The sequence below is a fragment of the Tyto alba genome, unplaced genomic scaffold (assembly GCF_018691265.1).
Source record: "Tyto alba isolate M040663 unplaced genomic scaffold, T.alba_DEE_v4.0 Super-Scaffold_20000042, whole genome shotgun sequence".
NCBI lineage: Eukaryota > Metazoa > Chordata > Aves > Strigiformes > Tytonidae > Tyto > Tyto alba.
This window is the reverse complement of record NW_024881293.1, coordinates 9,491,205-9,516,173: the sequence shown is the minus strand read 5'-3', so window position 1 is coordinate 9,516,173 and position 24,969 is coordinate 9,491,205. Positions and strand designations below refer to the sequence as shown.

Here is a 24,969-nt window from a genome sequence, read left to right as displayed (position 1 = left end):
GTTAGTTTAATCCGAAAACTTTCTTATCTGATTCAAACCTAGCTCAGACATTTCTTTTTCCATTTCTGAAATTCCATAATGTGCCAAAGTTAGTCAAGAGAGTAATCTCCTCATTGATGAAGACTTTGAAACATCTGCTGCATCACTTAATATTATACTACTGCTTTCCTTTAGCCAAGAGGCAAATGGAAAAGATGCCATTAGAGTGGCACTTACTGATCATCCTAGAGCAGAGTGGGCAGACTGTGGACCTGTGAATGTGACTCCTGCATCAATAGACCATAGCACAGGGGGTTTTGGTTGCAATGAACATGGCCTGTAGGTAAGTACAACTTGATGGACTTTGTAACTAATTTTTTAGACTTAATGAGAAAGTAATTACTTCTGCTGTAGTAGCAACTCTTGAGTGTACTGCAGGCATCTAGATCACAGGAAACTAATGTTATTGTAGCATACAAAGAAAACAAAGAACATGTGGTTACCAGAGAAATCTGCATTTGTAATAGATTGGCTACTGTGTAGGAAGGGTCTGTCTCTGAATAAATGCATTTGACACACACTTCTGTACTAAACAGTTCTTGCCCTGCACTCTACACCAGAGTGCCCTGATCCAATCCATGACCAGAAAATCTGACTCACTCATCCCTTCTTCAGGATAGGTACTGGCACTTACCCTCTTTCCCGCACAGCCTGAAAGTGACTTAAAGCATTTTCTGGATAGTGGCTTTCTCAGACCCCTATTTTGGATCACACTGATCCCAGGCTACACTGCAAGAAAAAGTACCAAATGGACAGATACTCAGAGTCTGGACAAATTAATTGCCATTCACTGTTCTGCCTTTGGGGCCTAATTTTAAGCAGTATTACTAAATACCATTTGTGTGTTTTTTAAGGCATGATTCCTTCCAAAGTACATCATTACTGTATGCCCTGCTGTGAAATATGACCCTAATCTGCACATCGTTTATCTGCATATTGTCTGGTCTAATTTAGTCCCTTTCCTGTCTCTCTCCCATCTGTATTTCTGTAACACCAGTTTTACTAACACACCTCACTGCAGACAGGAAAAATTTTCATTCATAAAACCAACAGGAGCAAAGATCAGGGTAACATGTCAGAATAAATGAGAATTCCTTAGGGTACAGAACCTTAAAGAATATCAAGGGGCCAGGAGGTGAGCAGGGAGGTCATTATTGCATCAAACTACAGATACTTTAACCACACCCGCTTTCATCTGGTGGGTGGCACTGGAACACAAAATGAAGCTACAGCAATCAAGTTCACAGCACTCTCCCTCTGCTGCCCAAGTGAAAACCTGAGTGCTCATGCACAATTAATGACATCATGCTGTTTTATTTAAAACAGGGGACAAAAATGTATAGTAAAAATAATTTTAAATTGCTTAGGAAGATAGCAGAGTCTCTATCACTGGAGACTTTTAAGATCATCTGCCAGAATACCTGAGAGCAAGTTAGGGTTATTGCCTTGGGCCAAGGAGATGAAATAGAGGAAATTTGTGACCTTGCAAGATCTTTTCTAGCTTTTCCTGGAACCATTCAATGAAAATGGCCTGGAAAAGCAGCAAACTAAAAACTGGTTAAAGAGACACTTCTAGTCTGTGTTCAGGTGTGGAAGCAAAAAAAAAAAAAGCCAAAAGAGGCTTGAAAAGTCTACATCTAGCAAAGCGAGAAAAGAGTTTACAACTGAAATCAAAGACAGTGACTGCTAAAGGGAAAAACATCCTCTGCTACATGATCCCTATATTTAAGGTCTTCTCATGCACACCGTCGTTAAATCTGTGCCCATATTATAATTTTAAAGAGCTCCTTCAAAACTCCATGTGTGAACTTCTCCCTAGTAGTGCTCCTTGTGATCACCATGAGAGCTCACATGAAGTCATTCCACAATATGCCTTTCCTAAATTCCTCCCTGAAGCCACCTATAAAACAGGTAGAGGTGAAACAGAATTTACTCAGCAATTACTGACCCCCTTTTGCTTTTATTTAGAATGCAGGGTCTCCTGAATTCTTGGTCATTAGAAATCATCAGCCTGTTGATTCTGCAAGTACTCACCATGCTAGAAAATCCTGTTTCTGCCTCATGCCATGCAATGTTACTTTAACCTGAAAAACAAGAAACAAAGAAGGTTTGTAGCCAGACCTTGGGCTGCTGACTACACCTGTGGCAGAAAAAGGTGCCTCTCTAGCAATCAGAAATTATATTTAAAACAAATCTTTTCTTGGTCAGATCCTATAAATCAGGGCTGTTCAAAAGAGGTGAATTTAACTAGAAAACACTTTTCTCAAATATGGTATTGACAATCTTGGAAATTCAAGATTAACAGAAGCCAGAAAGAAGCTAAATTAGCAGCAACTATACATAACCAGCTTGGGAAACAGGTAACGGAAGAGGCAGTGAGGAAGGCGAAAACTAAACAAAACAACCAACCAAACCAAAAAAAAAAAAAAAAACCCCACCACCTTCCATCAGACAATCAGAAGTGTTTAAATATATTAGGGTAAACCCAAATATACAATCTATTAAAATATCTGTAATAATCAGATTGTCCGTTACTACGTTCATAGGGTAAAATCTGTCAACAGTAGTACAGAAAAGGTCAATATTTCTCATAGTTATTTCTGCTCTAGACTGCAAGATGATGCATATCATATCATAGATTAAACCAACAACTCAGACTGATATTTAAATAGTATCAAAAGTGAGATATTAGTGAATCAGTACCTCAGAGCCCTACAAAGATGTCTGAAGACCTGATTGCTGACACTGAGTTTCAGCAAGTGATTGAAAAATAAGTAAACTCCATAGGTCAGGGAGAAAGATAATCTCTAGAAGTATAAACAGGACAATCTAGGACTAAGAGCTCAACATGGATCCAAAAGCAGCAGAAGGAACTCCCTTTCCGTGAAAGGAGTGAGGGCGTTCCAAAAGCAAGCAGCTGCCACCTAGGCACTACCTGGCAGACCACCCATCACCCCCTTTTCAAACTGCACAGCTTCCCAGGAACCCACAAGCACCAACGTTTTCCCTGAACGTCTTAAAATATGCTCAGAGTTCTGCATTTGGCCAAAGATGCCATTGACTGATCAGAGCGCCTACATCAGGGGTGGCAGAGTTTTGTTTGTGGATGAACACTGAGCTGGGGAAATGTTGGGCTGTAAAACACGGTTCAGTACCAGTGCAGTAGGGTATTGGGACAAAATAATCTCACAAGTATTTGGAGACAATAGCCAGAAAACAGTTAAAATACCTCTAAGTCTGCAGCATGGAAAACTGTTTACTAAAAAATAGCAATACTTTTAAGAGTCATGAAGAACTTGAGAGGTCTCACAAGGAGAGATGAAGAGACAAAAACCTGTGACATATGGCCTCCAACTAGAACTTCTCTGCTAGTAAATAAAATGCTGTGACATCAGTAGTGACAAAACTCCAAGTAAAAGCAATTGCAATTTCAAAATGTTTGGATTAAGGAAACACAATTGTAACTTGATGTATTTGGGACGCAATCAGAAAACTGCATTTAGGATGGTAAATTTGAATTTTTACTCCACCTAACTTACAGAAAAAGCTACAGAATATTTCCATATAAAGCTATAACATTCTGGAAGAACTTGCTTGTTACTTTACAAATGAAAAGTGTTTCTATTCCATTCTTTGAGATTTTATCACGCAAATCACACAGAAGTGGTTGACTGAACATTCCAAAAGGCTTAACATAACTTTTACAGTGTTTGCTTAAGCAAATATTCTGATACCTGTCACCAGTTCAAATTTAATCTTGTCATCCCAAGGTTAGAAAACAGGTCGTGGTACGTTATGTTTGCCATTTTGTTGTGAAACTTCAGTGCATGTTGATACCAAGGACACATGAAACAATTTCTAGGTCAGCTGACTTCACTGGTACCATTGTTTCCTCTTGACTGCTACAGGATTCCCACATATTTGTCTTTTTTGAGGAATACAAGTACTGAAGAATAATTTGGTCCTTCAATTGTTTACAGTACCTAAGAGCGATTTCTCTGACTGAGCCTGAAAGAAGTGACGACATTTAATTTCACCATTACATGAAAACCTGAACTGGAGGCTTGGTAGAAAGCCCCGCGGTTCTGGCATTTGAGATCTAATAGCATTGTAAGATTTCTTTCATGTTGCACGCTCATCAGATTTCAAGCACATTTCCATGTTTATAAAGCAGTCAAGCTGACCCAACACAAACGAATAAGTGGAAAGCCACAGGAAACCGAAGCACTACCAATTACCTGCAATCGAATACCATTTCTCAGAGAGACAATACAAGACACTGATGAAATGCAGATATTCACTTTTGGAACCAGGTGCTGGCTGGCAAGGTATAAGCTTTCACTCCACCAGCTGACCCGCTGCTGGCTAAGAGTGATTCAAGCATGAACTGTGCTGACGCCCCTGCCCTCCCGGTTCTGCAGCCTGTGACTCACGCTGGCAAACACACACACACACACACACACACACACACACCCCTGCCCCTGCTCAGACGGGAACCCCCTTGGAGCTCCAATAGGAGCTGCTCCACAGTACCTCTCCTTGCATTCAAAGTAACCCCATGCCCAGAGTGCCTTGGGGAATCTCAGTTTTAGCAGTAACAACGAATTAGTAGAAGAGCAAGGAAGTATTAGTGAAAGTATCTTCTACTTTGGATCCAGAGGAGTGGAGTGCATCTGCTGACAAATATCAGGGACCGGACAGGAAGGCAGCTGGCACCTCTGTGAGGGAGGAGACACGCTCCCAAGTGGTGCTGTGGGCAGTACAGGAAAAGCTGTCATCTTCAGCACCAGTGCATTGCCTGCCAGGGATCTGACACCCACTGCTTCCGAACACTCCTTTCCCTCCTGGCTAAAATGCACGTTAAATATGATGAGACTGCAACACTAAAGTGGAGTTGAACTACAGCTTAGAGCTCTCTGTTTGGCTAAAAGTGTTAAATACAAATGGAAATGGAAAAACTGACAGTTTTTGCAAGCCCTAAAGAGGAAAACCCAGGATATGTGAGTCCATTTGTAATAAAGTAACCTTCTGTGAAAAATAAATGCAGATGGGCCTGATGCTCCCCTTCCCAAGATCCCCACACACTGTCCAGAGAGCAGAAAACAGTTTTTGTAAAACACTACCAGAATTCAAGGGATGTTTACTGGCTCCCTGGCACCTCAGCCCTCTGCCAACAGAGTAGGAGAGCAAAAGTGCAGCCTCCCAGGAAAAGGCAGGCACATGGACAGGATGGGACACAGCAGTTCCAACACTTTTTGATTGAATTTCCCAAAGAAACTTTTACATGGTGAAGATCTGTGGATCTCTTCAGGCTTTCTGGGGTCAAAGGCATGCAAATTCCAAGGAGCAGAATCTCCCAATGCTATCAACAACCACAAAAAGGTTCCATTTGTTTCCATTCTCTTCCTCTCACATGACCAGCCAAGACTACTCCATCTTATCTACCTGCTTATGACCAAAATTTCTTGTCAAGTGCTCCATAAGTCTTCACACACCATATACCCTTCACCTCATGCCTCTACTACATGCATCTTCATCACAAAGCAGAGTGACTCATAGTCTGCTCATACAGATCATGGCCTAGACAGCTGCTGATCAGGATGTGGAGGAATCAGCCACATCCTGCAAATGGAAGGGGCCACAAGGTAGGACAGACAGAATGTTACTGACAGACCTGTGAGTCAGCACACAAGGGAGAAATGAAAGATGTTGTCAACAGCATGAGGAGCCTGGAGGTAGCAGGGAGTCTAATTGCTAGACACGTACAGAATGGTGAATCAAGGTAAAACCCCTCCACAGCAGATGATGTAACATTCTCTCAGCACACATTCCTGAGCAGAGAGTCTCACTGTGGTGTATTTGTACCACTGTCAGGACCAGTGTGAACAGGGTTTTAAGACCACCATACAGGAATAAGGCTTCAGGGAGTCTTTTGTGATTATTAGTTATGTTAGAACAGACTGGACCTTTGTCTCTCAGTTACCTTTTTGAGTCAACTCCATGGGTCGCCAGCCAGAAGACCCAACATGAAATGCAGTTTGGTGTTTTGTTAATAATACACTCTGTGTTTGTTCATGCTCTTTAATCACATGTTTTTTTGCTCTGGGGAACATCCTGTTTCTCTGGCCTAAACCAGGTCGGAGGTAAAGATGCTTTGGACTGAATCCAGACTACACATGTGTGTTTTTGTCTTGTTCTGGAAACCCTATGTCAATTTAAAACCAAATCGGTAGAGTTGGTATTGCTGTATTTTCCTGAAGAATAAAAGGAACCTGCTTATAAGACATATGAACAGGTAGCCCTGTGCCCCCCTCCAAGAGGAAACCCTTTGCCTTTCTAAAGACAGGAAAAAACTGAAGGGGATAGGCTAGCACACTGATAAATTTGTTAAGACTAACTGTTCATAAGAAGCTATTAATTTATTGCTACTGCTATGTTTCTTACACATCAGCAAATGTGGTAACATTATTTTTCTGTATTTTCATGCTAAGGTCATAGCATTAATATTTCATTCTAAAGTGCTAGATTTTTCTAGTTTTGTGCACAAGGCTGTGGATTTTTGGGCGTGTTACACTAATCTCAAAAACTCATATTATGTTTCCACTTCCAAGTATTAGGAAACCACCAAATACGACTCCCAATCACTGACACTGTTATGAGCAGAACATATTATAAGTAAACTTACCACTGAACTGCTAACACTGCAGATTCATGGATAACATTGATAAAAATTCTGGGTCCTACCACTGCTGCCTTCTGAACCACACATAACCTGGAGAATATACACAATGCCCACTGGAGAAGGAAAATTCCAACAACAGCAAATCTTCTTTCAGTACCCATCTAGCTGAATCATGCTTTCACAAGTTGGATAACAGGTTTTTATTCAGTGACTTTAATTGCTACCATGTCACTCAAAGTTTACAGAATGCCTCAATGCTTCTCCCTCTGCCCTGTTTGTATACATGATAGATGCATACAACTATCCCCAACAGATAAATTACTGAAATTGTGTCAGCATGGAGGGCGGGGGGGGACAACAACAACACACAAAAAACACAACACCACAAGGAAAAACCCTCGAGATTTCCAGATCCTCGAAATAAGAATAAACTGCGTAACTGAAAAGCTATACTACTGTGGTGTTATATTTTATAATAAGAGCCAGTAAATAAATGTATTGGACAAATGCCATTCCAAACCAAATACTCATATTCTTTGTAACAAACAAATACTGTGGTATAAAAGAACCAGGACTGACTGTGAGGAATTTACGATAAAACATTTTACAGGGACATTTTAATTAGTCTGAAGAGACCTATTCTGAAACTAAGCAGATAAATTAATCAATAATTAGAAAAATTACTGCAAAATTATTTATCCATTCCAAGACTAAGTGCCATTGTTTGGAATGTTGAGCCATGTTCCCCACATATAAACAAGCCTTTAATTCCTGTCTTGCAAGCAATACTCAAGTTAGTCTTCACTGTGGAACAGGTAAAAGAGTGTCCTTACTATTATCTCTCATGTTGGATATTAGCCATGAAATGACATAGCTACTCTTATTGCTGGAAATCCACTATTAAACAGGATTTGTGGTTTTAAACTTTCATCATAAAATAGATTAAATATGCACCTTTGTAGAAGCATGAGCACATAATCCTACACAAAATAAATAAATGTTTGAGTACTGATTTTCTGAGCAACAAAGTCTGTTTCTCTGGTCGGGGACACTATTTCTTATACATATTTTAAAAAGCTAATGCTAATGAATACATACAGTATATCCACCAAGAATGCTGGTGCAATAATGAGAAGGGATCTGCTGACTGCAGTGCAACACTCCTAAGGACATTTGTGTCACTTAATACGGAAAGAACATGGGTATTTTATATATCCCCAAATTTTGTGTTTAGGATGGATAAGAATTAAAAGGTATTATTTGGAGCCATTGAGATCACTGTGAATGAATGCCATTCACACAGCTGGATGCAACTCTGAGACAAAGTTATTACCTCCATATGTTGTGTATTTGCAAACTGAGCTCCTGAAGCACATTAATTACAAGGCATTTCTAACACGCATAGTTTGCTGCAGAGGCATGTGTTAGAACTGGCTATTAAGATCAGGAATCTCTCCTGATACTGCACTTCTGTCAGTTTGATTTTGTAAACTGACTTCTACCTGGTCTGCCCTCCCAGGAAAATGATGCTCTTTTGACCAAAGAGAAAATTTCAAACACATACCGTGCATACGCTGTCATTTTAGTAGAAAACAGAGCTTACCGACCTATGAAAGAAAGCAGCTCTGTGAACAGCAGAGGTAGTGGAACTCATATTTAAATGGATTTTGTGGCTCCTGCCTGATTTACAGTTTCTCTACCATCCTCAGCTCATGCCAATAAAATTCTCTTCTGCTTCCTGCTACAACAGACTCCTGTGGAACAACACACTGGCTGCCACACTTGCTCACAGAAACCAGCTGACAAAAAGCGGCGAAAGGCAAACTTGACAAGTTTTGACTCGGAGCATCTTTGCACAACAGCTCCCTATTTTCCAAAATGTATATGAAAATAATTGTATCTAAGATTATATATCTTCTAAATTTGTAAAAAATTGTCAAAGATGGGATTGTACTCATTCTCACCAAATGCTTGAATCCCCATCTAAAAGGCAATTTTGAGGAACAAGAAACACAAAATTCTGACATTCAAAATCTCTTGCTTTGTCATTAAACCTATTTCCCAAGTAATGCTCATAACATAGAAATTAAATAGAACTAATTATTACAACTTAATCGCTAATATTTCAGTTTATTTGAAGGCAAATATTAGGATATATAAAAATATTAAATAGGTGGGCTAAGAACTTAGGACTTTTTATTCAAAGCAATACTATTTATTGAGAAAAAAATAAATTTATCTCACACAACCAGAGTTCTCATTTGAAGTAAAAATCTCCCTGTTAACAAGAGAACCATGCATCCCTCACTCTCCCCCTTGATATCCTATAATTTAATTTCATTAAAATTCAGGTAGCATTGACATCTCTAGATGGTAAAAGACTAGTATAAAAGCCCCTTCCCAAAACCTCAATATTTCCCTTAAAGCCTAAGTCTGTTACAGATCTAGCCGTCTGTGTCTCGGTTTTAAGTTTTCTTACAGCCTGTATGCTAGATACCATCCATCCTAAGCCTGTATATGCCTGCAGCTGCTGTAAAAATTTGGTAACAGTAAAGCCATCTGAAGAAATAACAGCTCAATACTCTTGTCCATAAGGCATATTTCAGGCTTGCATAAAACCTCTTGTACCATGTTTAAATTGCTACTCTCTTTGAGAACTGCAGGATACAGAACAAGGAAATGGCTTTGTTAACGCTTCCACAAAAAGCAAAGTAGAGATTCTTGGAGCAGCAGAGAGCAGCTGTTTCTGGTGAGAAGCAGAATATACATATAGATGACTGAATTGCTGAAGACTGGGGAAAAATCAGGAGTGAAAATAAATGTTAAATTTCACAGCCTGGAAAACACCTGGGCTCACACATACTTCCTCTCCTTTCCAGAAGAGGACAAGTCCCCGTCTTTCACTTCCTCCCTTTCTCTCCACAGTTCTGCTGTCCAAACCCCCTTTCCCTCCAGCAACTCTGTATTTCTGTGAGGTTCTTGTGCAGTGAAAGACCTTTCTCTGTCTCTTATCCTGCCTTAATGTTTTTGGATTCCAAAAGGTTTCTGCAGCTTCACTTTAAAAGCAACACACATTTCAAACTTCTACAGAGCTAACTTTTGTAAGTAACCAAACTTGTCTGACAGGTAGATCTTGAAAAAGAAAATTCATATACTTTAAATCTGGAGAAGACCAATGTGATACTCTGCTGTGATCTGACACCACAGAGACCTAAAGTTTTACACAGTCATTTCTGAAGGCAGAGAGTGAGTGGGAGCTGGATAAAATTCTCTGGAAGAAGCCCAGACAGTGTTTACAGGTTTCAAATGACAGAATAATCATCTCACAGTAAGAAGCACTAGTGACAAATCGTCTTAATTTTTCAAAAACCGTGCCTTCAATAATTTTTTAGAACTAGTGAATGAAATGCTCTTCTTCAAAGAAAGGCTTATGGGCTTTTCTGGTTGGTTGTTTTTTTGTTTTCATATACATATATATACACATATGCATTTGTTTTTTTTCAATCTTTGATCCTGCCAGTTTACATGTCATTTTCCTGGAAAAACTAGAGACAATCCAAAAGTTCAGCAGTAATGCTACAGTGTATCAGAAAAATACCTGGAGTCAATCCTACAAAGCTCTTTATTTAGAGAAACATAAAAGTATTTTAAAATACCAGCATTAAAACTCCTACTTGAGATAGGTCTAAATAAACCAATGCCAATGTTTTGTTTCAAGCTTGAAAACTTAAGGTTGGATGAACTCCAGGAGGACTGAATGAACGTAAACAGACAGGAAGAATCATAAATTTTGCTTCTGGAAAAAAAGAGCTGTTTTGCTTGCTAACAGGACACCAATAAACCTTGCCACTAGGGAAGAAGCTGAACACTAGTTTTTAAGCCATCCATCTGCACAGTTTTCCATTAAATTTTGAGAATTTAAAATAATCTTTTGGAGATGAAAGACTAAAGCAGAGATAGTATCTCTCTGGAACAAGGAGGGAAAGAACATGTGGGCAAAACAACTGAACATGACTTGTAGTGCTGCACACACAAAGGCGATCCCACACAACATTCAGGTATCATCAAAAATGAGCAGCAAATAGCCTATGTCCCCAAAGGCACAAAAGAACAAAGCTTTTTCAGTATCTTCATGTGAGATGACTACTCTCTTACATTCTAGCCCCTAAAGTCAATTTGCTCTTTTTTCTTCCCCCACCACCCTTTTTTTTTATTATTATTTTTTTTTCCCTGACTTTGGAAAACATCTTCTGTTTAGCAATAGTTACCCCAAAATAGAGCAATACAGGCAGGGAAGCCTGTGAGGTGTAGCATTAGGAACAACCCTTGGAAAGCTCTGGAAAAAAATCAGTGCAACTGCAGTGACAAAATAAAACAGAGGCAGAAAGTCAGGCAAATACACATGGTTAAATTTGTCACATGGCAATACATAAAAGAGCAAGATACTCTTCTGTCTGGTTTCATTGCTTCTGCTAGACAGCTTCTCCATTATTTCAAGTGAGGTAAAAACAAGAGGGCACAGCAGCTCATTGGCATAAACTTAAAATTAAGTGACTAGAATGGAAGAAGCATCAATTGGCATCTGGCATTCATTGGCAATACCAATTCCCCCATAATCCTTCACCCACACAAGCAAAGGTAAGTTGGGTTTCCATGCCCAGCTCTGATCAGAATTCTACTTCAGGAATTAATTGGCTTGGTACAAAGAAATAAAACATGCAAGAGTGGTTTTGTCCTGTCTGTGCTCCCAACAAAGACAGTCTTAGGCTGTAACATTCACTGCTAGGAGTTGGACAGCTCAAGCAGTTCAGCTGTCGACTTCTTTTCTCTTTAAATGACATAGTGGTCCTTTTTAAGCCCCAGAGCAGAAGTAATAGGTATTATGATTTGTATATACTATAATATTCTTGCACAGTCCACTTAATATAGCTATCAAAAAAATCATCGAGTTACAATCCAACAAGTCCATCTAAAAGATTCACTAGCAGGCAGTAATAAAACATCAGGAGAGCTCAGCATAGCAGTGATCACAGTGGCAAGTGTGAGAAAGCAGCGAACCTTGGAGAAAACTAATTTCAATGACCGCTTAGTAATTTAAAACTGCTGTCTGAACTACAGCTCTTGAAGTTCATCCTTATTCAAATACAGCCTCACAAAACAGGAGACATGAGAACTTTAGCAGCTCTAAGTCACAAGAATTTGAAGACATCTGTAAGACATCTCCTAGGCAGCTTATAGGTGCTCATCTGACAAAGAACTGATGTTATGAACACAAAGGCACAACAATTTAATGAACACTGGACTGTGAATTCATCACTGCATACTGGGTTATAAAAAATTTCCTCTGTGACTAACGGGAACCATTTACATTGGATGGTGCTGGAAGAATAAACAGAGGAGCAATATGTTTGAAAAACTGGGGAGGTGTCAGTTTGAAAGCCCTTAATTTTTCTCACAGAAAAGTTGCAAGGTTGCCTTGCCAGATCAAAGTACACAACATTTAAGAGTCCCCCTAGAAAACAGCTTGGGAAATACATGGTTGTGAAAACCATTTAGCATACAGTCATAGAGAAGGAGTCCAAAGGAACTACGACTTTCCCATCTTTCACATTTAAAAAATGGCAGGGCTCAGTAGTCAGCTGTGTATATACCAACAATTTTGTTGATTTTATGTTTTCCCTGAAATATACTAATTCTGCATACATGACAGAAGTAATGAATTTCAAGGGTCACCCAAAGCAAGGGCTGTCTGTAGCTAGAGCACAGTGGGAGACATGACACAATATGCAGGCATCTTTGGTCTCTAACTCCCTTAACTTTTTAAGACAAGGATTGTCTATACAGTCCCATTTCACTAAGAAACGTTACTGCAAAGATACACTGGCAGAAACATCTGCAGAGGGACTACCAGTATACTAATCAGATATGTGCACAAAATGAATAGAACGCTAAACCAAGCAGAAAACCTGCAAATAATACTTAAGTGCCCCTCACCTATAGGAACACCACTTCAAATATCTTTTATCCACCTGATATGAAAATAATAACAAAATCAAATTAAAATACTCCACAAGACACCTCTCTGGCTGAAGAGACTGAGAATATACAGGTGCTGTAGACAGTAAAAGGCTCTCTGGGAACCAAGGGATAGATGCAAGGCAGATCTTTGTTCAGCTGATACACTGCTTTTTTTTTGGCCTACCACCAATATTCTTTGAGAGCAACAGTATTGCAAATGTAGATTTGATGCAGTCTGGCTATCAAATTAATTACAGGAAGTCAGAAGAGACCGGTATCTGCATACTAGCATAGTCAAGAGGAAAATGTAAAACTCCTTATAAATGTAAGTGCGTTACATGTCCATTAGACATGTACCATCCTTACTAACACATAATCTTTTTTAAAGCAATCTACTTATCAGTCTGCTGTAAAATAAAAAAGCCAACAATAAATAAAGCAGGGCAGCAGATTTACCAGATGGGCAGAACTACCATTAAAATGAATGTATTCCCAGTCTCTTTCTACTTGTAATGTTTACTTACATGTACAGTAGATGGTATTCTAAAGGCTGGACAAAAAGTTCTCATGGGCTATAACTGGACGTAACACTAGGTCAGTGGTAGCGCATCAGTATTAGCCAGGTCTTCTTCAGCAGGAGGTTATGCAAGCTCCAACATTATAACAGATCATCACAAAGCACTGTCGAAGGCTGGTATGAACTGGTGAGCCTGGAACAAGGGAATAGACATCTTACATCTGAGTTGGATGAACAATAAGCTCAGGTTAATTTATAGCATTTTAGAATTCATTCTCATGCTGAGAAGCCTACCTCAGCTAGGAATGCAGTCACGGCAGCGCTATGAGATCAAGGAAACAAGTTTGAAGAATGACTCCTCTTTGTACAAAGAACACATCTCAGCGATTCTACTCTGGAATGGTTATATCAGTAAAAAAAAAAATTATGCCATACCCAAACACTCCCACCAACCCCCACGGCAGGGTTTTGAAGACTTTGGTATTGACAATCAATTTCCTATGCTACAAAAATACTTTTGAAAGGGCTCTGACCATGGGCAATCCTCAGCAGCCCTGCTGCATCCAGGACACTTCCAGGGACAAAGCCACACACTACTTGTATTTCTGCTTAAACTTGGGTCTTGCCTAATGAAAAGCCTGGCTATCTTCCACTGCAGCTCTATTAGCACTGCTAGCAAAGAGAATTTATGCAGAGAGAGAAGAGACTGGCATTCCTTCTACAATAAGGCTAATTGTCTCAGGCTGCCACATTCAGTTAAATGTTTACTTTGTTGTTTCACAACTCAACAGGAAGAAAACGGTCGGAGAGGCCCTGCTGCAGAACAGAGATGTTGTCATTCATCTATTCACCTCAAGCCAAGATTCCAGTGGGAGACTACTGCTTTCCAGTTTTTTCCTCTTTGCCCAGGAGACAGGCACCAGGTAGTAAATTAACACTCCAGCAATGCCTCCATTCTGGCTTCCTATCTTAGAAGAAATGTTAGAAGTCTGAGAGCATTCTATTGAGATCCTGAAAAAGGAATATTGCGAGGATTTGTTCATCCAACCCTTGCTAATGGAGAAACAGTAACCTCTTGAGACTACCCCTGAAGACCAGCTTTTTTGACACACTTGAAAATAAGTTATAGTGAAGATAGAGCCATAAGTGTGCAGAGCTTCCTGTAACACAAAAGTTCTCTCCACTTGAAATGGTGAAGACCCTACTCCATTTCAGAGTCCTTCAGAAGTTGCATTTGCCAGCACAAAGGTAAAGTAAGAACAACCATTTAATAGGAATGAGGCTGCTATTCTTGGTTTGTTATGAATGGACAACCTGCAGTTTTGCTCTCGGTGGATGAAGTATGAATTCACTCGGAGAGTGACTTGACCACCTAATTTGTTAAAAATAGCCATAAACTTTCTTAACCTGTATGTATTTTCTTCCTCTGTGCAATTAACACGAGGAAAAAACCACCGAGTTTAGCCAACGAAAACCTATCGCAATAGTAATCAGGCTATTATTTTCAAGAGGAATATGAATGGATCAAATAAACATAATGTAATTTTCTGCTAATTGCGAACATGCTCTGAGCTCCAGAGGAAAACGTGGAGTATTTAGTCCTGGCATGAATGAGTCCTGCTCTAACGAAACTTTGACCACATTGTTTCTGGCAGTCTAAGTGGCCAGACTGTTATTGGGACACAGTCTTGGATGGGATGAGTCATACCCCAGCAACACCTGTTTCTCTCCACTGGCTACCAAGGGAACAGAGAGAAGAAGCTGAGAAGCAGAAATCTATATTTGGACAGGCAAATCCTTCCTGCTCTGTCTCTTCCTGAGCACAGTATGCAGTTCACAGATTAATCAACTCCTCTAGGATCTGAAGAGACTGGTGTACCTGCAGAGTCTGGGAAATTTCATCTTCCTCAAAGACCATAACCTCGAAAACAATGCAAGACCTTTTCTGGCATAGTCAGAGGAACCCCAAATCTGGAGGTGGGAGGGGTAGGAGAAACAAACAAACAAACAAAAAACCCAACAGCCCACCACAGCCATCCCAGCAGACATATATTAACCAAATCTTCCACCTCTGAGCGGCTTACCTATAAAGTAAACAGTACTTATTCTGTAGCCAGTTAAAAGCATGGGATCCCCATTCAAACTGGAGAGCAACCTGCGCGCTCTTCTGAGATGGCGAGCATGTATCCAACTCCCGGTCTCATTAAAGAGGCTGGAAAATCTACCATTGACCTAAGGTGGCAGCAGGATTATGCATCTGACTGAAAAAGCACAGATTTCCTGAGGACCATCCAGTCTATAAACAGCCAGCCACATAACTCAGTGACATACTAAAATCCCTGAACACAACTCAAAAATCTTCCTCACAAAGCTGACAGGAATATTCCTGTGCCAGCTATTCTGGCCACAAGTACTCTCCTCATCACTGGGTATGAGCTCTGTCATTCACAGCAACCTATGCCAGTAGACTCCCGACTCCTCGAGGTTACGAGTCAAAGCTCAGGTTTTTACAGATCAGACCTGGCTCTTCACTTCAAAATGGTCAAAACTCTTCAGATAGTCTTCAAGTTCCCATATAACTATAGGTGTATTTTGACAACTCAATTTTCATCCCCAAGTCAATATTATTACATGAGTAAAGAAAACATTTCCTATACAAACTATGTTATATTCCATTCTATTCTATTCAAACAGCATTTTAAGCTATATTTGGAAACTGAAACACCACCACTGATAACTCGAAAATGGGTAATACGATCTGCATGCAACAGAGTGCTTTAGCAATATTACTGTATTCCATTCTAATTCCACTGAATCACTCCATTTTACAAAATGGGAAAATGAGATGCAAAAGGCCATTACTGTACTGCATTTGTAATTTCATATTATGTAAAGAAGTACTGACCTCCTGTTGCAGAAATAATGCAAGCAGACTTAGAATTTACATTTTGCTCATAGTGTCACCTAAGATCATGTACAACACGAAAGACATTTCATTTTTCTTCAAAATGACTCGGAAAAGACCATGACATAATAAAAAATTTGTCAGAAAGATTTCTTGGAACATAGGACATCTGCCACGTTACTCAAGAATTACATGTATCTCAGTCTCTTGGCTAACCCAGAATTTAAATAGGAACCATCCACAGTGGGTTTTAGAACACACCACCTATTCTACAAATCAGAAGGACAAGCCCTCCACTTTAGATACTTACGTGTACTTGTGTGTTTCATTTGGCTGACTGCAAATACAGCTTTGACTGTAAATATAGCTTCTCAGAGCTGAATCACTATGGCTTGATGACACCAAGTCATATTATATTATTGTGCTCTCATGCAAACAACAGGGCAAAAGTTAGTCAGAAGAGCCTCAGTGACAGAAATGAGCTGTGCTCCATTAGGACACTGCCCCTCATCTTTCGAACCTTCTCAGAAGGGAAATTTGAGATCATGCAGCAGCAGCACTGAACAAACATCAAATATATTTCGTGAAGAGCCTGAAGAAATCCTGCCTCTGTAGAGCACAGAGATCTCATGCTCATCTCATGGTGACGACCACATTAAAATAAAGACTGTAGCGGGGACACTTCTTCTAGCTCACTGTAACGCTCAGCACTGCATTTCAGGCTGTGATCCAAAGCCTAATTTAATACAGCATAGGTGTACAACCTCGTCTCTGCTGTGCTGAGAAGACTGCTGTTATGGTGTGAGAAAGCGTACAAGCTTAAAGCTATGCAAGGTAAGAAAAAGTACAATCATGGACAGAAGTGCAATCATCAAGACATGAATAACAGACCAACAATTCAAGGAAAGAAATGCTGACTTGAAAAGGTAACACAAAGCGAAAAACATCAAACAAGAAAAAGAAAGCAAAGAAATTCCACGTTTGGTGTCACTTCTCTCTGTGAGGTCCCAGTGCGCCTGCAGATGTTCATGCAAGTGCTCTTCTCCCTTGATTACGAATCAACAATATCCTGTCACAGTCGGAGAAAAGTGTTGGCACAAAAACAAGTGCCACACGTCTTCCTTTACAGCCCTTCAGATGATTCATAAGCAATTACTTAAAAGTCATAAAACTGTTCATCTATGGGGGCGGGTCATAGAACTAGGAAGTGACTCATATTCCAGACCATCTATGTGGACCTTACAGTCTTTCGGCAGGATTCCTACAAGACCAAAAATATTTCTAAGCCTGATTGCTTTGTGACACAAGCTCTGTTGTCAGCTGAATAAAGAGACACTGTAAGAAGGAGAGAGAGGTGAGGCTCAGGGTAGTGAGGACAAATACACATGCTGTTTCAACATCCATATTTACTTTTACACATACATTATGAACCTATTTCCAACAGCCTATTACCACACAAGTGAATGCAAATAACAGTTTGGCGATATTATGATAGTAAATAAAAACCACATACTGTTATAAGCATAAACACCCAAAATTATTGATTATAAACATGATCATTATCTACCATTTGGTAACAACTATGAACAAATACAGCAAAATATTTTTAAAACACTACCTATATCCGTAAAGATCTTCCAGGCACCTTATAAACTTGGTTTTGGTTGGTTGGGGGTTTTTTTGTTTGTTTGTTTGTTTGGGGTTTTTTGTGTTTTGTTTTTTTTTTTTTTTTTTTTTTTGTGTGTGTGTGTTTTTTTTTTTTTTTCTTTTTCAGGAACTTATCTGAGTACTAATAAAGGCATATCAGTGTTAAAATTCTTTCTGGGTGCTAAGTACTGCTATAGATTGAACTTTACCCAAATGGTATACAATCCACAGACATATGCTACAGTCATTTTCTGCAATGCACATTCTAAGCAAGCTAAAAGTAAACTTCATGTTTCCTAGAGCTTTACTCATATTCAGCCTTAATGCCTGTTCTTTACAGTCATTCATGATAGTATGTAGGTGGAATCTGGAAACTAAAGGCTGTTCCTCAGTCATGGCTATGCTGTGTGCCGAGAAGTTAATTTTGTTATTCATCCATTCCCAGAAGAGACCAGATGGACATGGGCATGACTATAACACAGACTCTCTAGTAGTTTTCATATGGGGATTATTTCATATCAGCAGGAAGGGGAAGCTTTATCCATTTGTCAGAAACCATCAAGGGGCCATTGGCCCCTGTTATGATCAAATCGGAGTAAAACTACTCAGGAATGAATTTATCAGATTGTAAAAAGATCGTTATGAACCACAGAGGAATAACGTAGTGCTCCAAATTCTGATGCTTGTGGGATCTAGGTTCATACTACAACACTAATACACGCATAGCATGCTTTGATCCATCTTTAGTAACCACAGTGTGATGGCAGTAAACTGTGATGCTCTTGATAAAACCCTGGTGTTTAAAAATATCAGTTAGCCAAGTAGGTTTACACTTTTTGGCGTGAATTGCCAGAGAACGCCTGTTTTAAAAAGTAGCTGCTACAATTACAGCTCTATGTAAGAGATTAGCAATGCCTTTGAAATGTAACTTCATACCCTCATTGGCATGTTTGCAGCTGAAGTCAAACTGAACTGAAATGTGAGTTGGAGTACAAATTGTGACATAAAAAATATCAGCGATCTCATCAATCAGATCCTCAGACATGAAACAGATTCCAGAAAAGCTGCCTCTTAGAATTTGTGATTTGCAGGCAACCAACAGCCCAAAGCACTAGGCTCACAATGAATGGAGCAGGAAAGAGAGCACTTGGGTAGTGCCAACATGCTAAGTCCTGCACACCACTGTGTGGTGCTAGAGACCAAGACTGGCTTGGCCTTCACTCTCAGAGGACTCTGCAGTCAAGAACAGAGCCTGTCCACCCATGGTGCCCTCACCTTCACTTGAGGAATGCGTATGATGCTTCACTCTGCGTTGCCCATCAAGCAAACTCTGCACCCGTACAGAAGTATGATAAACAGCCACCGACCATCTGCAGAAATTCAAAGGAAAGAACTGCAGAGATATACAGGCGGTACACAATGACACAAATTCTACCATATCACTGCTTTTCTTCCATGCGCACAGTTCCAACAGCTTGGCCAGCTCTCTAAGCCACCAGTTCACAGCCATGCCACGCTAAATCTGGCATGACATTGGCAGAAGGGGCAGGGGACACTGCTTGTTTATTCTAGTTTACAGAGTATAGCTGCTGTATATCTAATTACATCCTTGGATTAAAGTTTTTAGGCTCTGCCCACTAATAATGGTTATCAGTTTGCTCCTTACAATGAAACCCCCCATTCCTAAAAAGAAGCCAGGAGCTTCACTGTGGTAGCAGTAATGTGAAAATGCAGAGGCTGACTCTCAACTATCTATGTAATGTTCAAATTAATTTCCTGCTAACCTTGCCTCTAAATACTTTCTAAACATCATTTAGGACTGTATCTTAAGTTGACCACAGGAAGCCAAACAGGAAAGTCCAAAAGAAGCCTCATCTACCCCTCAGGCCCTTCCTCCACTAGTGACAAAAGCATAATGCAAACTTGCTAAGAAAATGCTTCATGTTTAGGTTATGCTTTTTCCTCCTTTTAGGCAAAAAAACATTTGTTCAGCAAAAATCACAGTACGGAAGCAACAATGCCCACCTCTGCACCACTGTGCCTGGCTGGACTCAGAGGTGGTAAGAGCATGTCTCCGATAAACCAAGTTTGAGAGTAAATTCAGAGAATGAACCAAATCACAGCCAAGCTCTTAATTTTTCTCCCACTCTTCAAGCAGAGTGGGTGCTTAGTAGTCACTTGATCTACTAGGTCACCCTTTGCTGAAAGAAAGTTACCTATACTCCTCTCCACTAGCCTTGCAGTCACTCAGCTGATGGAATAAAAAGCTCAATGGTTTCTTTAAGGAGAAAGCAAATGATTCAAGCATTCCCATGTTAAAAACAGACACTATAAACAATTGAAAAGGCCACAAATTGTTACCTGATTGACACAGCTACAAAATATCCTCAAATCATAATGACAGTTAACAGAGAATTCTCTCTTCCTGCTCCAACATGTAGGCAATAAAAGTAAAAATAGATACAAAAGACAAAACATTCACATCATTTTTTTCACAAGTATTAATCTATTTTTTCCTTCCTGTGCTGTCTACAAGGTAGACTAAAGGGCCTTACTTTAAAGTCAGGAGCAAAATCTGTCTAAGTCTCCATGTAAGTTTGCTCCAGCCCCAGTCTGACCCTACACTGATGTAAGAGTTGGGCAAATCATTTTCCATCCCTGCTTCATTTCCACAGACAGAAAGGGAATATGTGCACCAGCAGGTAAACAGAGCACATTCAATTTTAGGTACCTGACCTGGATGACTGGAGAAGCAGGATCTTGCAAGGTCTGCTCCTTAATCTGGACACAACATCTTATCTCTGCTAAGCATCAGGCTGGGATGCTTCTCTGCACAGTTCCCTTCTCATGATGATTTGTGCTTGCCTACTCTCACCGAAATCTCTACATCCTAAGTAATCAGCATACATCTCTACTGTTCCCCACAGCTCCTGACAATCCTGAACAAGAAAAAAAACTAGAGAGCAAAGATTTAGTGTTCTTAACCATAAAAGCTGTGCTGGGTTTGTGTGTGTGGCAGGGGGTTTTGGTAGCAGGGGAGGGGGCTGCAGCAGTGGCCCCCTGTGAGAAGCTTCTCAAAGCAACCCCGGCTCCAAGTCAGACCCACCTCTGCGCCAAGGCTGAGCCAAGGAGCAATGGTGGCTGTGCCTCTGCAATAACATATTTGATAAGGGGAACCTGGGAGGAGGAGTTGTGAGGAAGGCACCTGTGCAAACACCCAGGTCAGTGGAAGAAAGGAGGAGGAAGGGGGGGAGGTGTGCCAGTGCAGAGACTCCCTTGCAGCCTGTGGTGAGATGGCAGGCCACACTTCCCCGTCCCCCACCCCACACCCCCCCCACCCTGGAGGTCCACAGTGGAGCAGAGACCCACCTGCAGCCTGTGGCAGACCCCAAATCAGCGCAGGCAATTGCGCCCAAAGAAGGGAGGGACTCTGAGGGAAGGAGAAAAGAATCCCCTGCTGTTGCAGTTTGGTGCTGGGAGGACTGCAACATGTGGTAGTAACCCACTCAGGGAGAGCTGCAGCCCATGGGAAGAACTCATATGGAAGAAAGTTCATGGAGGACTGTGTCCCATGAGAGGGGGAAAACCCTGGAACAGGGGAAGAATGCAAGGAGTGTCGTTCCCGCCCCCCCACCCGAGGAGAAAGAAGAGGCAGGACTGATCACACCCCCCATCCCCTGCCCCCTGTGCTGCTGGAGGAGAGGAGGTAGAAAAACTGTGAGCAAAGCTGAGTCTGGGAAGAAGGGAGTGGTGGGGGGAAAGTGTTTTTAAGATGTGGTGATACTTCACACTGTCCTACTCTGTTAGGTCTTGTTGTTGTTAGTGTCTGAATTAAATTTATGTTCTTTTTAATTCCCCTAACGAGTCTGTCTTTTGCTCATGACAGTAATAGGTGAGTCATCCCTCCCTGTCCTTACGTTGATTTCCAAGCCTTGTGCTTTATTATCTCCTTCCCAGCGCTGGGGGGAAAGGGAGAGTGAGCAGCTCCATGGTGCTCAGTTGCCCCCTGAGCTCAAACCATGCCAAGGTATTTCACGTGTATTTATACAACTCACAAAGGAAGAGGGGGGGAATCAAAAAAACACCTGACACCACCCCCCCACCCAGGACTCAGAGAAGCCTTCAGTTCATTTAGGAGAGGTTTCAGTGAAGACTTCAAGATGTTCTCACAGCTTACTGGAAAAACAGCACACAGGTTTTCTCTTTAGGTAAAATAATAATAGCCTCTCATTTCATGATGGTCATTACCACACAGGTGGGATTCATGTGCATGTTTCTGCTAGCTTTCTAGTGTTCAATACTGTCTGCAGAGCCTTCAATACTCCTTCCTCAAAAAATGCTAATCATTTCACTGCAAATCTTGCTACTGGGGGGGGCTTTCCTATAGTATAAGGAGACACTACCTATGTTAAAATCCTTCAGCAATAAGCTATCGATTCTTTCATACCACTGTAGAAAGCAGAAGGAAAAGACTATTTTTTATAAGAAGACATTTTCTAGAAGGCCTAGATGGGGTGGGGCAGACTGCAGCAGGAGAATCTTGCTTGCGCCCAGTGATTTCAGAGTGCAGGAGACCAATAATGTACATGAATCAGCAGTGCCTTGGGCTCCAGTTGTAGCAGCATTTCTCTCCACATCAGGAGAAAGATTCTGTGCCTGACAAGAGCTAAAATCAGGCAAGGAATGTAGCTTTCTAAGTCACCTTCTAAGCGGAGGTACTGAAAATCAAGGAGTTCAGTGAATTTGACTTCTTCAGCCAATGCACACACAATAAAATCCATGATGGGCCCTGGAGCAAGAAGAGATAAGCCCTCTAAAATGCCCATGGGCCTTTCAGCTCTTTAACAGGATCTTAATAGCATCAATTCAAACCAAATCAGTTCCTATAATCCATGCTAAAATCGTTCTAATGCCACACTCCTTCTGAAGGAAGCTTATCTTGCCTGATTTTTCACTAGTACAGGAGATCCATGGACACACCCCAGATTGTCAATCTTCTCTCTACCCTCTCATTTCACAAAGGCCTAACTTTGCCAGCACTATTCCTCCAGGTAATGGCTCTACAGTACTCTATTTGCAAGCCCTTCTAGATTGCAACTTTCTGTTGCAAGATGCTGAAAGCATCCATAACTTCATGACTAGAGGACACCAAAAGTGACATCAGAACATTTGTCCATAGCAGTGTATCAACAATACAGGAATTAGTGCAGTTCTGCACACTGCAGGCAAATTACTGTGCAGGGGCAGTAGACAGGATCATCACGAAAATGGCAGCACAGCTCTAAGGGCAAGTTTTGAACATAGATACATTTATAGCAAATGTCTGCCATGTCTGAAAAACCATAGAGTAACTTTGGTGGGTTTATAATCAGTGAAGCCAACCACTCCTGACTGAAAAGACCACACCAGTTAAAGGCATTCCATCTGATTAGCATAAACCCTTCCAGAAAGAATATTATATTATATTACATTATATTCCCTCACTACAGAAGGTTCCAAACTATAGTTGCTTCTCTGAGAGATGTCTTCACTGTAACATATAGAAACACACAAAGTAATTTACATAAGAATACAGTAAAAATGCCTTCCATTTGAAATATTTTTAAGTCCTGAGATAAAACTCAGTTATATCCTGGTGAAACTAAAAGTAAGGCAGTTTCATTTTCCTTCAGAATAGGGAGTATTCCTCATGATTTAACACATCACGGTGTATGGAAGACATCTATCTATCCTGGTTCTTGCACCCTTTGAGATCTGCCACCTTGCATCAGCAAAAGCAAGCACTGGTAGTATCATCATGGGCAAGCTTTAAATTAAATAAATAAATAGAAATTCTTTTAACAACGTTTTAACAATGTCTAGAACATGTTGTCACCTATGTGGGGATGCAGGACAAACTCACACAACCCAAAGCCTACATTCTACATACAGAATTCTGCCCAAGGTAAAAAAGGCACTCTGCATTACATACTCTTTCTTTCAAAGTCTTACTGAAAATCTGTAAACATTCAGTTTCATCACACTGAGAACTTGTATGGTAGCTAACTAAAATATACAAGAAAGTGTGTATTCTTATAAATTAAAATATTTGGAGGAATACAACTTAGTATCATTCTCCTACTTTCTCAGGTATGCCTTCCCATATGAGAACCCTACCTCTCTTAGCAAATATATATATCCATGTAATCATTTTCCTGATGATTCAAGTGTTCCTTACTGTTACAGGCAACATTCTGTTCCTGATGCTAGTGACTGACAGACTCATTAAAGACTTCAGCAGCTAGGGGAATGTAAGACATTAGAACTGCATTTAACTGTTTGTCTTTGCTGGGCAATGCTGTGCCTATTTTGTACTCAGAAAAACTGAGATACTTAGGGACAAATGTGCCTCAGAGTGTATATGTGTTATACCTAAAGATTGACTCTTCCAGGCTGACCTTTTTGCCCTTCCATGCAGCCTACAGCACACTGCTTTACAGAGAATAGATGTTCTTGTACACAAAGCCATGTAAAATGAGATTTCAGGAAAGAATGGCCTTTTTTTTTTTTAATCCACAAAATAAATCACACATGCACACACACACACCAACTGGTTTTCTCTTTAAGACTCATAGACTGCCTGCAGGTACTGCTGTACTCTCTCTGCCTCTGGGAAAGGAGATAAATCTTAGCAAGAAGTAATTAGAATAGATAGCAAACTGTACTGCCAGTTGAGCCAATGCAGGTATACCCTGTTACAGTTCCCTTGCTTACCACTGCTTACTTGCTAAATAAACTGACCCAGTGAGTCAGTCATTGCAACAAAATGATGTAATGCATAAAAATTCTGAACCAGTAACCTCCAATATTCTTTGAACACTTGGGAATAACCCCTGCATTAGTCAGGGAGCAGCAAATATAAGCTGCCACTGCCTTGGTGAGTCATGAACAAAAGAGACTTGGCATCTCTTACAGCTTTGTGTAAGCCTCCTCCTCATGTTCTTCCACTACAGGCCAATGTTTCCCAAACTGGGCACATAGTTTGAGCACATCTGTGATGCTTGCTACATCCCTACAACATCCCGTCAATGACTCATCCAAGTGTGCTCCAATCAACTAGTGCCCCATGATCTGCGCTCCTCTGTGTTTACATACATGTATCCATTAAAACAGATGCATTTT

The 24,969-nt window shown here is 40.5% G+C and overlaps 1 protein-coding gene across 7 annotated transcripts in view; it reads right to left on the bottom strand.

Moving 5' to 3' along the window:
* SLC45A1 (solute carrier family 45 member 1) overlaps positions 1-24,969 on the bottom strand; it is a 73,285-nt gene that overhangs the window by 27,598 nt on the left and 20,718 nt on the right. For 3 of the 7 annotated variants that reach the window (XM_042794110.1, XM_042794111.1, XM_042794112.1), the window contains exons 1-3: positions 13,551-13,650; positions 13,264-13,449; positions 2,074-2,123 (exon numbers count right to left, since the gene is read on the bottom strand). The exons of 1 other annotated variant lie outside the window; for it this stretch is intronic. Coding sequence is in view for 2 of the 6 variants with exons in the window: in XM_042794112.1 (XP_042650046.1) it covers positions 2,074-2,123; positions 13,264-13,308 (95 nt within the window). In the remaining 4 variants the exon portion in view is untranslated. Of the gene's footprint in view, positions 1-2,073; positions 2,124-13,263; positions 13,450-13,550; positions 13,660-24,969 lie in introns of those variants that run through there. 3 more of the 7 variants (XM_032993248.2, XM_032993249.2, XM_032993254.2) reach the window with 3 other exon arrangements.